Raw genomic sequence first — 14,055 nt, 5'->3', positions numbered from 1 at the left:
CTACCTTCGGTACACATAAACTCATAATATAACCGTCATCGAACTTTAAGCGTGCAGACCCTACGGGTTCGAGAACTATGTAGACATGACCGAGACACGTCTCCGGTCAATAACCAATAGCGGAACCTGGATGCTCATATTGGCTCCCACATATTCTACGAAGATCTTTATCGGTCAAACCGCATAACAACATATGTTGTTCCCTTTGTCATCGGTATGTTACTTGCCCGAGATTTGATCGTCGGTATCTCAATACCTAGTTTAATCTCGGTACCGACAAGTCTCTTTACTCGTTCCGTAATACATCATCCTGCAACTAACTAATTAGTTGCAATGCTTGCAAGGCTTATAGTGATGTGCATTACTGAGTGGGCCCAGAGATACCTCTTCGACAATTGAGTGACAAATCCTAATCTCGAAATACGCCAACCCAACAAGTACATTTGGAGACACCTGTAGAGCACCTTTATAATCACTCAGTTACGTTGTGACGTTTGGTAGCATACAAAGTGTTCCTCCAATAAACGGGAGTTGCATAATCTCATAGTCACAGGAACATGTATAAGTCATGAAGAAAACAGTAGCAACATACTAAATGATCAAGTGCTAAGCTAACGGAATGGGTCAAGTCAATCACATCATTCTTCTAATGATGTGATCCCGTTAATCAAATGACAATTCTTTTGTCCATGGTCAGGAAACATAACCATCTTTGATAAACGAGCTAGTCAAGTAGAGGCATACTAGTGACACTTAGTTTGTCTATGTATTCACACATGTATCATGTTTCCGGTTAATACAATTCTAGCATGAATAATAAACATTTATCATGATATAAGGAAATAAATAATAACTTTATTATTGCCTCTAGGGCATATTTCCTTCAGTATGGGCATCGCACATAGAACAGATTGCACCAATGTAAGCCTACCACTTTTAGGCATGAGGGAAGCCTTCCACTTTGGCAGCTGGTTCGCCATCTGATCCAGCAGATACTGCAATTGTGTCGCTGATTGCTTTCTTATGGACAACGACAGTCCAAGGTAACGCACCGGGAATGATCCCGCTGGACAGCCAAGCTCCTCACTCACCATAGGGATGCATTGTTCCGAGCACCGTATCGGGAGTGCAACGGACTTCCTTATGTTTATGCGCAAGCCCGACGCCTCACCAAAGATATCAAAAATCCTTTTGCAGATTGCAAGATCCATCGGTTCTGGCTTGGTACGCAAAAAACGAGAGCCTTTTCTTTATACCCGTTGTCGCCAAGGACTGCAAAAAACCCCTGCTTGCTGCCCATGCAAAAAACGAGAGGCAAATGGTGTTGGACATGAATTAGCGCAGTGCTGCTAGAATCAGCTTTTGGAATGAGTGGTTAGGTGTTGCTGCAAATGCTTTACTTTCTCCGATACTAAAAGAGGTAAGTGTTATCACATGTGAATAAAGAGGAAAATTTAGTTGTCAAAAAAGAGAGAGAGACAAGAACATTTGGCAGGAATTTTGTGTATTCTTTTGCAGGGAGTGAACAAAAATATATATTAAAATCCACTTCAAAACATGGCAATCAGGAATAGTATTTGCCTAGACTCAGCAAAAAAGGAAGAGTATTTGCCTCTCCGAACAATCCTGGTGTTGTGGCGCGCATTCAGTATTGCCCTTGTTCCTCAGTTCGTTCTGCTGGCAACGACGAGGACACCGCCGCCTTCTGCCACCATTGAATTTTCACACGGAGGCACCTGGGGCGCGCCTGTTGGCATGGCGCGACACCACCACCACCACTTCGTCTCCCACCTCCGAGCCTCCGCGCCGCTCGCCGACCTCCTCCGCTCCGCGCCAAGCCTGCCCGCCGCCCGCGCAGCGCACGCGCGCGCCCTCAAGTCGCCCTTCGCGGACGAGACTTTCCTCCTCAACACCCTCGTCTCCGCCTACGCGCGGCTCGGCCGCCTCCCCGACGCGCGCAGGGTGTTCGACGATATCCCCCGGCCCAACACCTTCTCCTACAACGCCCTCCTCTCCGCGCACGCGCGCCTTGGCAACCCCGCCGACGTCCGTGCTCTCTTCGACGCCATCCCCGACCCGGACCAGTGCTCCTACAACGCGGTCATCGCCGCGCTCGCGCAGCACAGCCGCGGCGCCGACGCCCTCCTGTTTTTCGCCGCCATGCAAGCCGACGACTTCGTGCTCAATGCCTACTCCTTTGCGAGCGCCCTGAGCGCCTGTGCCGTGGAGAAGGATCCGAGGGCCGGGGTGCAGGTGCATGCCCTTGTTTCCAAGTCGCCGCATGCCAAGGACGTGTATATTGGTAGTGCGCTCTTGGACATGTATGCCAAGTGCGAGGGGCCGGAGGAGGCACAGAGGGTGTTCGAGGCAATGCCGGAGCGGAATGTCGTTTCCTGGAACAGCTTGATCACTTGCTATGAGCAGAACGGCCCTGTGGGTGAGGCACTGGTACTGTTTGTCAGGATGATGAATGCCGGTCTTGTGCCTGATGAGGTGACACTTGCAAGTGTCATGAGTGCGTGTGCGGGCCTTGCTGCGGATAGCGAAGGACGGCAGGTTCATGCATGCGTGGTGAAATCCGATAGGTTTAGGGAGGACATGGTGTTGAGCAACGCTCTGGTGGACATGTACGCCAAATGTGGGAGGACATGGGAGGCGAGGTGTGTGTTTGACCGCATGGCTTCCAGGAGTGTTGTCTCTGAAACATCACTCATCACTGGGTACGCAAGGTCTGCTAATGTGGAAGATGCTCAGGTGGTGTTCTCGCAGATGGTCGAGAAGAATGTCATTGCTTGGAATGTGCTCATTGCAGCATATGCACAGAACGGCGAGGAGGAGGAGGCACTTAGGCTCTTTGTCAGGCTGAAAAGAGAGTCAGTTTGGCCAACACATTACACATACGGAAATGTTCTCAATGCATGTGGCAATGTTGCTGATCTTCAGCTTGGTCAGCAAGCTCATGTGCATGTCCTCAAGGAAGGTTTTCGCTTCGACTTTGGACCAGAGTCTGATGTGTTTGTTGGGAATTCCCTTGTAGACATGTACCTGAAGACAGGATCAATTGATGATGGTGTGAAGGTGTTCGAGAGGATGGCAGCCAGAGATACTGTGTCGTGGAATGCCATGATTGTCGGTCATGCACAGAACGGCCGTGCAAAAGAAGCACTGCATCTTTTTGAGAGAATGCTGTGCAGCAAAGAGAGCCCAGATTCTGTCACCATGATTGGTGTTCTGTCAGCCTGTGGCCATTCTGGATTAGTGGAGGAGGGCCGGAGATACTTTCGGTCCATGACTGAGGATCATGGGATAACTCCATCTCAAGATCACTACACATGTATGATTGATTTGCTTGGTCGTGCCGGTCATCTAAAAGAAGTTGAGGAGCTCATAAAGGAGATGCCAATGGAACCTGACAGCGTGCTCTGGGCTTCTCTGCTAGGTTCTTGTAGGCTACATAAGAATATTGAGATGGGAGAACTGGCAGCTGGGAAGTTGTTTGAGCTTGATCCTGAGAACTCTGGACCCTACGTTCTTCTCTCGAATATGTACGCTGAGTTGGGGAAATGGGCAGATGTATATAGAGTGAGGAGATCCATGAAGAGCAGAGGTGTCATTAAGCAGCCTGGCTGTAGTTGGATTGAGATAGGCAGGCAAGTGAGTGTGTTTCTCGCACGAGATAACGGACATCCCTGCAGGAATGAGATACATGATACCTTGAGAATCATTCAGATGCAGATGAGTAGGGTGAATGTAGATGCTGAAAATGCTGATGGCCTGATGAATTACAGCTCTGAAGCCTGTGGCTAGAACTAGAAGGCTTGATACACTTTGCAGGTTGGAAGATCATGGATGATGCAGAACCTGGTGATGAAAAGAAAAATGGCAAAATGATTCTAAGTGATCCATTCTGTTGCTAGTGCAGCAGTTTTGCTTGGGGTGAAAGCATGAAGGACTTTTCTGATCTGAGTTGTGGATCTGAAGACTGAAACTCTTACAAAGTGCTGCGTGCTGACAACTTGACAGTGGCTATGCCATGATGGATTATTTATTTTGGACTCGGTGTGTAAAGGTGAAATGCTACTTGCAGACACAACTATGCATGCAGTGTGCAGATTTTACAGCTGACTTCCAGTTATAAAATAACTGAGAAAAACTAGCCATCTGCTATCAGCTATGTAGTTGTTTACTAACTGAAAGTAGAAAAATGGAAGTAAAGAGACTCAGTATTGTCATTTGTAAGCAAAGTTCAGGAGCATGAGTCGAAGAGAAGCTAGCAAACAAGCCCCAATTGACTTCCTCGAGATCCCTGCAAGTGCAACACCCCTTCTCATCTTTTCTTTTTGGAAGAGGAACACCCTTCTCATCTTCACCTATATTAACCTGGTAGGCATGTCATCCTCTGACGGAAATCCTGAGAGGTGACTTAGTTACAGCTTAAGCAATGGACGTTCCCCTGGCACTCCCTTTTGCCACCCTCGTCGTGGTCCTTCTGCTCTGCTCCGGCCCCATCGCGGCCGAGGTGGATGCCACAGCTGTGCTTGGAGAGGCGGTCCTGACACTTGACGCAGGCAACTTCTCAGAGGTGGTGGCCAAGCACGAGTTCATAGTCGTCGAGTTCTACGCGCCATGGTATGTTACTCCTTAAGCAGCTATGCTCTGACTCACCCCAAGTCCCAAAACAGTGTCTAACTGATGACCATCGCAGGTGTGGCCACTGCAAGGAGCTCGCTCCAGAGGTTAGTCATTTCCTTAACAAGTAGTCTGTCTTACCATGAAAGATGCAACACTCTCTTTCAAAAATAAATAAATGAAAGATGCAACACTGAGACACTGAGACGTACGTTTGTCGATGCCATTTATATGTGTACGTGTGATATGATGCATGCAGTACGAGAAGGCAGCCTCCATGCTGAGGAAGCGCGACCCTCCAGTGGTGCTCGCGAAGGTGGATGCGTACGACGAGAGCAACAAGGAGCTCAAGGACAAGTACAAGATACATGGGTATCCGGCCATCAAGATCATCAGGAAAGGAGGGAGCGACTTGAGCGCCTATGGTGGCCCGAGGGACGCGGAGGGTATCGTGGAGTACCTCACGAGGCAGGTCGGCCCAGCATCTCTCGAGATCAGGTCTGCAGTGGATGCCTCACGCTCCATCGGTGACAAAGGGGGGGTGGTCCTTGTAAGTTCCTACATCCTGCCGCATTTGTGCAGTTGACCTCTCTTTCCTTAATCTCTTGAAGAATGGAGATCAATGGGTGTGTTGTTCTTGTCTGAAAATTGTCTTGCAGGTGGGTGTATTTCCTGAGTTTGCTGGTATTGAGTATGAGAATTTTATGGCCGTGGCAAACAAGATGCGAACAGACTATGATTTCTTTCACACATCGGATGCGAGCATTCTGCCACGTGGTGATCTGACCGTCAAGGGCCCCCTTCTTCGACTCTTTAAGCCATTCGATGAGCTGTTTGTCGATTCACAAGTAAATATCTTTCTTAATGTGCACCTTTTCATTGCTGGTCACTTCATTCTCGTGGGTGTGCTTCTGCTTGTACACTAAAACACCAGCCATCTATAATTTTCAGGATTTTGATGATGATGCAATCAAGAAGTTTATTGAGGTGTCTGGTTTCCCTACTGTAGTTACCTTCGATGCAGACCCGACCAACCATAAGTTTATTGAAAGATACTACAGCACGCCTAGTGCCAAAGTGAGTAAACAGCAATTGCCCTCAGATCTTGTTTGTTCTTCAGTACTTGCAGTCTCGGCTTCACTTGTATGGGATGGAAGAGTTGAACATTTAGTAACTTTAGCTCAATTCTTTACCTACATCATTATATCAACATAGGACCAACATTTGAGATTGCATGAGCGCATTCACTCTTTTCAGTTGTTTCATAAAACATGAAATAACTTTGATACATGATTGGACAGGCAATGCTTTTCTTGCGCTTCAGTGACGACAGAGTTGAGACCTTCAAGAGCCAGATGCATGAAGCAGCCAGGCAGCTCAGCGGTAATAACATCAGTTTTCTGATTGGTGATGTTTCAACCGCAGACCGTGCCTTCGAGGTCGTTACTCTTACTAGCTTCTCGTCATTTTTGTTAAGAATTCCTAGAACTAATCCACTGATTAGCATCCATGCGAAACTTTTCAGTATTTCGGGCTCAAAGAAAGTCATGTTCCCCTCCTCCTCGTGCTAGCATCTACTGGAAAATATCTCAATCCAACCATGGAGCCTGACCAGCTCATACCCTGGATGAAGCAGTATATAGTTGAGGCCTAGTCTACTATGCAGTTTCATAGTACTCTTTTGTCAAATCATTTCCTAATCATCTACTTTTTCATACAGTATGGCAACTTAACACCTTATGTTAAGTCAGAGCCAATTCCTAAGGTGAATGATCAACCTGTTAAAGTTGTCGTGGCTGACAATATTGATGAAATTGTTTTTAACTCTGGCAAAAATGGTTCGTTCATGTCACCTCAACTCACTGGCTGAGCTGAATTATACCAGTGGTTGCATTCAGCTTTTAGTTATTTATCCTGTGGTGAAGCTTGTCTAATGAATTCACCGCATGGCACTTCTTGTAGTTCTACTCGAGTTCTATGCACCTTGGTGCGGTCATTGCCGGAAGTTGGCCCCGATTCTGGAGGAAGTTGCTATCTCGTTGCAAGACGATGAAGATGTAGTCATAGCGAAGATGGTAGTCCACTTTTCAGTTGATTATTCCAAAGAAATTGCAACTGATTCCGCACTTCTGTGGTAGAGCATCTTCTTAGGCATTATAAACGTCTGAGACCTCTGGTTTTGCAGGATGGTACTGCGAACGATGTCCCGACAGACTTTGCGGTCGAGGGATACCCAGCGCTGTACTTCTATTCTTCTAGTGGAGGGGATCTCTTGATGTATGACGGTCCAAGGACAGCCGATGAGATCATCAGTTTTATCAAGAAGAACAGGGGGGCCAAAGCTGCTGCAGTAGAAGTAACCCAGATGGATGCTGTAGAAGAGGAGGTAACATCACCGACTCCATCGGAGTCCGTTAAAGATGAACTTTAGTCAAGATGTATGCATCGTATGTGTCCTTTTGCTCCCCTAACTCCGTGTTTTGTTCTGGTGCCCTTGCTTGGTGAAATCCTACGCTTACAAGTTCATCTATCACGCAGGAAGCTGAGGATATCACACTGCATGGTATACAGACATGAGTGCAGGATGTTTGTTCAGATCAGTCTTGGCTTAGTGACAGACCATACAGATACAAATTCTTACCAGTCGTTGCACTGTGGATTTGTGATGCCTAAACACCTTTGAAATGAATAAGCTTCATGTAGCCCCCTTTTATTTCCATCTCCTATTTTGTGCAACCAGGTGCCTTATTCATGAATGTATTTTCAAATTGAGGAATTCAACAAAGTAGACACAATATCGCTTTATTTCTCTGCAAAATGGTGGTCGCTTATGAATTGTGCCCACCCCGAACCTTAGCCACGGCCACCATATTGTGACCATGCCATCTCAAACGACTTTCATGAAAGAAAGAAATGTACTCTTTTTTTGAAACAGAGGCAAAAGACTTGCCTCATTCATTAATAAAGGAGGAGAGTTTTAGAGTACATAACAGTGGCTCCACAACATAGCCCGTCCGTCAACAAAAGGAAAATAACGCGGCATGATAATGCTCAGGTGCCTAGTTCCTGTCGTGACTCAAACTTTTGCTTCATCTTGGATTAGTTTTAGAATGTAGAAGGGGGGCGTTGATTTCTTCCTAAAAACTCTAGCGTTTCTCTCGTTCCAGATGGCCCAACCGACAAGCATAGTAAGAGAAGCCATGGCCTTTTGGTTCGCCGTATTGGGCTTTGACATGTTTGTCCACCAATGTTTGATGCTGCGCTCCGCCTGCCATTGATGGATCTCAAGAGCCGCTAGGCCAAGCCACTCCTTTACCAATCTTCATACGCGCAAGGTGAACCTGCACCGAAAGAGAGGTGCGCGGACGTCTCGTTTTCCCTTCTGCAGAGGGTGCATAGGCCTCAATTCTCCCAACCTCGCTTCTCTAATCTATCTGCCGTCCATATCCTGTTTTGAATCGCTAGCCAAGAGAAGAACTTGACCTTGGGAGGTGTCCAAACCTTCCAAATAGTCTTGTTCATGGTCATCGTCGTGGAGCCCAAGAACTGTATCCGATATGCAGAGGCTGCTGAATACTCACTGTTCGCCTCAAATTTCCAGGATATGTCGTCATCAATGTCCGGTGAAAGCTGGAATTGCTCCAAGCGGACCCAAAGGCCCACAAACTCCACAATGTGGTTGATCATTAGGTTGATGGAAGGATCGATCTTGCGCACCCAAGCATTGCCTCGCAGTGCATCCCTCACCACCCAGTTCCTTCGCTTGGAGGCCATGAAGATGAGGGGGGGCGATATCCTTAGGTTTTCCCCCTCTCAACCATGGTGCCTCCCAGAAGGGCGTCTTCCCTCCATTTCCCACAGTAATGATGGTGGAGGCATAGAAGAGGTCCATATCCACCTCCGAGCATGGGTTTCCTAAGCCCACCCATAGTTTAGTTGGGTCCTTCCACTCCACCCACGGCCATCTCAACCTTAGAGCTCTTGCAAATTTCCCCAACTGTAGCACTCCAAGCCCGCCGAGATGCGTAGGGCGGCAAACAGTCTCCCAGTTGACCTTGCATTTTGCACCTAAAGTTTGACTCTGAGCTGACCACAGGAAAGCACGCTCAATTATATTGACATTCTGTAGCACGCCGGTGGGAACGTTCAGGGATGTGATGTGGTAGACGACTTGTGAAGCGAGGACCGATTTGACCAAGGCCGCCCAGCATATTGTGGTGATGTTTCTCCCTTGCCATGGAGGAAGCTTCGTAGCCACCTTGTCCTCAAGGTGTTGGAAGTCCACCCTTTTCAGCTGCCAGATGGATAATGGGAGACCCAGGTACTTCAATGGGAAAGAAGTTCGCAAGGCAGCCAGACTGTGGAGTATGTCGTCAAGGTTTAGGTTGCCATAGCGAATTGAGACAACAGAGCTCTTTTGAAAGTTGGTGGACAGACCGGTGACCCCTCCAAAGGCACTAAGGATGGCCGTAAGGTTTGCCACATCTCCCATGAAGGGGATATGAAGATCGCTGCATCGTCGGCATACAGGGAGGTACAAACAGTAGATCCACACCCTCGAATTTTCTGCAGCAGGTTGTGACTTGTGGCAATGTCGAGGAGCTGCTGCAAGGGGTCGACCGCGAGGACAAAGAGTAGGGGTGGAAGGATGACAAGAAATATACTTGATGGAGTAGTAATCCTACATGAAACCGTTCACGAGAGGCGCCGGGAAAACATGAGTGGAGTAGTTTGTAAAATTGACTTAAAAAGGCCTATGATAAGGACAAATGGTCGTTCCTTCAACAACCCTGAGAATGAGATGATTCTCCAATAAATGGCACGAGTGGATCCAAAATTTTATTATTGGAGATAGTGTGGTTGTCAAAGTCAATGATGACGCAGGCCATTACTTTTAGACAAAAAAATTGAAGGAAATATGCCCTAGAGGCAATAATAAAGTTGTTATTTTATATTTCCTTATTCATTATAAATGTTTATTATTCATGCTAGAATTGTATTAACTGGAAACTTGATACATGTGTGAATGCATAGACAAAACAACATGTCCCTAGTATGCCTCTACTAGACTATCTTGTTGATCAAAGATGGTTAATTTTCCTAGCCATAGACATGAGTTGTCATTTGATAACGAGATCACATCATTAGTGGAATAATGTGATGGACAAGACCCATCCGTTAGCTTAGCATAATGATCATTCAATTTTATTGCTACTGCTTTCTTTGTGTCAAATATATATTCCTCCGACTATGAGATTATGCAACTCCCGGACACTGGAGGAATGCCTTATGTGCTATCAAATGTCACAACGTAACTGGGTGATTATAAAGATGCTCTACAGGTATCTAAGAAGGTGTTTGTTGGGTTGGCATAAATCGAGATTAGGATTTGTCACTTCGAGTATCGGGGAGGTATCTCTGGGCCCTCTCGGTAATGCACATCATAAGAAGCCTTGCAAGCAAAGCAACTAATGAGTTAGTTGCAGGATGATGCATTACGAAACAAGAAAAGAGACTTGCCGGTGACGATATTAAACTAGGTATGAAGATACTGACGATCGAATCTCGGGCAAGTAACATACCGATGACAAAGGGAATAACTATGTTGACATTATGGTTCGACCGATAAAGACCTTTGTAGAATATGTGGGAACCAATATGAGCATCCAGGTTCCGCTATTGGTTATTGACCGGAGAGATGTCTCGGTCATGTCTACATAGTTCTCGAACCCGTAGGGTCCGCACGCTTAACGTCGTGTTTTGGTGACCGAAGGTTGTTCGGACTCCTGGATGAGATCATGGATAAGACGAGGAGTCTCAAAATGATCGAGAGGTAAATATTGATATATTGGAAGGTTATGTTCAGACACCGGAATGGTTTCGGAAAAGTTCGGATATTTTTCGGAGTACCGGGAGGTTACCGGACCCCCCCTGGGGAATTGTTGGGCCAACATGGGCCATAGGAGAGAGGGGAGGCAGCCCACAAGGAGTGGACGCCCCCCCATCTCATGGGGAGTCTGAATTGGACTAGGGAAGGGGGTGCGCCCCCTTTCTTTCTCTTCCCTCTCCCTTCCCCTTTTCCCCCTCCGGAAGAAGGAAAAAGAGGGGGGGGGGGGCGAATCCTACTAGGAGTGGAGTCCTAGTAGGACTCCCCCATGGCGCGCGCCCCTTGTGGCTGGCCTCCTTCTCTCCTCCTTTATATACGGGGGCGGGGAGCACCCCAATGCACATCAATTGTTTAGCCGTGTGCGGTGCCCCCCTCCACCGTTTACTACTCCGGTCATATTGTCGTAGTGCTTAGGCGAAGCCCTGCGTGGATCACTTCACCAAACCCGTCATCACGCCATCGTGCTAACGGAACTCATCGACTCCTTCGTGCCTCTACTGGATCAAGAGTTTGAGGGACGTCATCGAGCTGAACGTGTGTAGAACTCGGAGGTGCCGTACGTTCGGCACTTGATCGGTTGATTCGAGAAGACGTTAGAGTATATCAACCGCGTTAAGTTAACACTTCCGCTTTCGGTCTACGAGGGTACGTGGACACACTCTCCCCCTCTTGTTTCTATGCATCTCCTAGATAGATCTTGTGTGAGCGTAGGAATTTTTTTGAAATTGCATGCTAAGTTTCCCAACAGTGGCATCCGAGCCAGGTCTATGCATAGATGATATGCACGAGTAGAACACAAAGAGTTGTGGGTAGTGATCGTCATACTGCTTACCACCAATGTTTTATTTTCATTCGGCGCTATTATTGGATGAAGCGGCCCGGACCAACCTTACATGACTGCGTTCATGATACCGATTCCACCAACAGACATGCAACTAGTTTTGTATAAGGGTGGCTGGCGGGCGTCTGTTTCTCCAAATTTAGTTGAATCGAATTTGACTGCGGCCGGTCCTTCTGAAGGTTAAAACAACAAACTTAATAAATCACCGTTGTGGTTTTTGTACCGTAGGTATGTACGGTTCATGCTAGCAGCTCGTAGCAGCCACATAAAACTTGCAACAAACAAAGTAGAGGACATCTAACTTGTTTTTGCAGGGCATGTTGTGATGTGATATGGTCAAGACATGTTGTGATATAAAGATTGTTGTATGAGATGATCATATTTTGTAAAAGTTATCGGCAACTGGCAAGAGCCATATGGTTGTCGCTTTATTGTATAAAATACAAACACCATGTAATTGATTTACTTTATCACTAAGCGGTAGCAATAGTCGTAGAAGCAATGGTTGGCGAGACGACCACGACGCTGCGGTGGAGATCAAGGTGTCAAGCTAGTGACGATGGAGATCATGACGTTGCTTCGACAATGGAGATCAAAAGCACAAGATGATGATGGCCATATCATGTCAAATATTATGATTGCATGTGATGTTTATCTTTTATGCATCTTATTTTTCTTAGTACGGCGGTAGCATTATAAGATGATCCCTCACCGTCAAAGTCCGTTGAGACGACACCGTATGAACTATGGTTTGACACCGTATGAACTATGGTTTGGAATCACTTGATTATGAATCATTTGATGCTTGCGAACCGTGCCTTATGGGCAAGATGACTAAAACTCTGTTCTCTGGAACAATGGAACGAGCTAATGACTTATTGGAAATAATACATACCGATGTATGCAGACCAATGAGTATTGATGCTCATGGCAGGTATCGTTATTTTCTGACCTTCACAGATGATTTGAGCAGATATGGGTATATCTACTTAATGAAACACAAGTCTGAAACATTTGAAAAGTTTAAGGAATTTCAGAGTGAAGCAAGAAACGACAGCTTAGGTTTGTTGCCAAACCATAGTTCATACGGTGTCGTCTCAACGGACTTTGACGGTGCCCTGTTTAAAGTGAATGCAACTGGCTCTAATGCATAACCCCGAAACTATAGTGGTAAATCGGTAAGAGACATCATAGATCGTACCATATCCAATAAAGTGTGGTTACGACACCATTACACTGTGGTGTTCCAGGTGGTGTGATTTGTGAAACTATTCCACATTGTTTTAAATGAAGGCCAAACTCGTAACTGAAATATTCTCCTCCACGATCAGATCGTAGAAAGTTTATTTTCTTGTTACGATGATTCTCCACTCCACTATGAAATTCTTTGAAATTTTCAAACGTTTCAGACTTGTGTTTCATTAAGTAGATATACCCATATCTGCTCAAATCATCTGTGAAGGTCAAAAAATAATGATACCCGCCACGAGCATCAACATTCATTTGACCGCATACATCGGTATGTATTATTTCCAATAAGTCACTAGCTCGTTTCATTGTTCCGGAGAACGGAGTTTTAGTCATCTTGCACATATGGCACGGTTTGCAAGTATCAAATGATTCATAATCAAGTGATTCCAAAAGTCCATCTTTATGGAGTTTCTTCATGCGCTTTACACCGATATGACCTAAACGGCAGGGCCACAACTATGTTGCACTATCATTATCAACTTTGCATCTCTTGGCATCAATATTATGAATATGTGTATCACTATGATCGAGATTCAATAAACCATTAACATTGGGTGTATGACCATGGAAGGTTTTATTCATGTAAACAGAATAACAATTATTCTCTATCTTAAATGAATAACCGTATTGCCATAACATGATCTAATCATATTCATGCTCAATGCAAACACCAAATAACATTTATTTAGGTTCAACACTAATCCCGAAAGTATAGGGAGTGTGCGATGATGATCATATCAATCTTGGAACCACTTCCAACACACATCGTCACTTCACCCTCAACTAGTCTCAATTTATTATGCAACTCATGTTTTGAGTTATTAATCTTAGCAACCAAACAGGTATCAAATACCCAGGGGCTACTACAAGCACTAGTAAGGTATACATCAATAACATGTATATCAAATATTCCTTTGTTCACTTTGCCATCCTTCTTGTCCGCCAAATATTTGGGGTAGTTCCGCTTCCAATGACCATTTCCTTTGCAGTAGAAGCACTCAGTTTCAGGCTTAGGTCCAGTTTTGGGCTTCTTCACGGGAGTGACAACTTGCTTTCCATTCTTCTTGAAGGTCCCTTTCTTTCCCTTTGCCCTTTTCTTGAAACTAGTGGTCTTGTTTAATCATCAACACTTGATGCTTTTTCTTGATTTCTACCTTCATCGATTTTAGCATCATGAAGAGCTCGGGAATCGCTTTTGTCATTCCACTACTGGAATCAGCTACTTTGCCATCTGCCAGCTCTTTGCCGTCTGCTAGCGGACGACAAAGAAGCTCTTTGCCATCAGCTACCGAAAAGTAGACGACAATGAAAGGGTAGACCGCAACAGAGGCCTTTGCCATCTGCCCGCTCTTTACCTCTGCTGGCTGACGACAAAGAATCTTTGCCGTCCGCTGGCTGACGGCAAAGAGGGAGGTGGCACCCACTAACTGAAACACTTAACGTCCTC

The 14,055-nt window shown here is 46.0% G+C and overlaps 2 protein-coding genes across 3 annotated transcripts; both read left to right on the top strand.

The window, feature by feature from the left end:
• The first annotated feature begins 1,673 nt into the window (after positions 1-1,673).
• LOC119364330 (pentatricopeptide repeat-containing protein At2g13600) lies at positions 1,674-3,841 on the top strand. Its single transcript, XM_037629790.1, has one exon. The coding sequence runs from the start codon at positions 1,756-1,758 to the stop codon at positions 3,805-3,807; it is 2,052 nt and encodes a 683-aa protein (XP_037485687.1). The 5' UTR covers positions 1,674-1,755; the 3' UTR covers positions 3,808-3,841.
• Positions 3,842-3,889: 48 nt separating this feature from the next.
• On the top strand, positions 3,890-7,497 carry LOC119364331 (protein disulfide isomerase-like 1-2). 2 transcript variants are annotated; one of them, XM_037629792.1, is made up of 11 exons: positions 3,890-4,629; positions 4,706-4,736; positions 4,889-5,179; positions 5,289-5,477; positions 5,581-5,706; positions 5,931-6,068; positions 6,155-6,271; positions 6,350-6,467; positions 6,592-6,704; positions 6,815-7,067; positions 7,168-7,497. In XM_037629792.1, exons 1-10 carry the CDS (start codon positions 4,442-4,444, stop codon positions 7,058-7,060), a joined length of 1,557 nt encoding a protein of 518 aa, XP_037485689.1. In that variant the 5' UTR covers positions 3,890-4,441; the 3' UTR covers positions 7,061-7,067; positions 7,168-7,497. The 2 variants fall into 2 exon arrangements, with proteins under 2 accessions (XP_037485689.1, XP_037485688.1); XM_037629791.1 differs by having other exon boundaries at positions 3,891-4,629; positions 6,815-7,076; positions 7,168-7,496.
• The last annotated feature ends 6,558 nt before the right edge of the window (positions 7,498-14,055 follow it).

The sequence above is a fragment of the Triticum dicoccoides genome, chromosome 2B (genome assembly GCF_002162155.2).
Source record: "Triticum dicoccoides isolate Atlit2015 ecotype Zavitan chromosome 2B, WEW_v2.0, whole genome shotgun sequence".
Taxonomy (NCBI): Eukaryota; Viridiplantae; Streptophyta; class Magnoliopsida; order Poales; family Poaceae; genus Triticum; species Triticum dicoccoides.
Note: the sequence above shows the minus strand (reverse complement) of the source record. Positions and strands in the feature narration are given on the sequence as shown.

What these genes read in the sequence shown, in the direction of transcription:
- LOC119364330 (XM_037629790.1), top strand. Translation starts at nt 1,756, where the DNA reads ATGGCGCGACACCACCACCACCACTTCGTCTCCCACCTCCGAGCCTCC.
- LOC119364331 (XM_037629792.1), top strand. Translation starts at nt 4,442, where the DNA reads ATGGACGTTCCCCTGGCACTCCCTTTTGCCACCCTCGTCGTGGTCCTT. An exon ending in GTCGAGTTCTACGCGCCATG is followed by an intron (nt 4,630 to 4,705) that starts GTATGTTACTCC and finishes TGACCATCGCAG; the next exon opens with GTGTGGCCACTGCAAGGAGC. An exon ending in AGCTGTTTGTCGATTCACAA is followed by an intron (nt 5,478 to 5,580) that starts GTAAATATCTTT and finishes TATAATTTTCAG; the next exon opens with GATTTTGATGATGATGCAAT.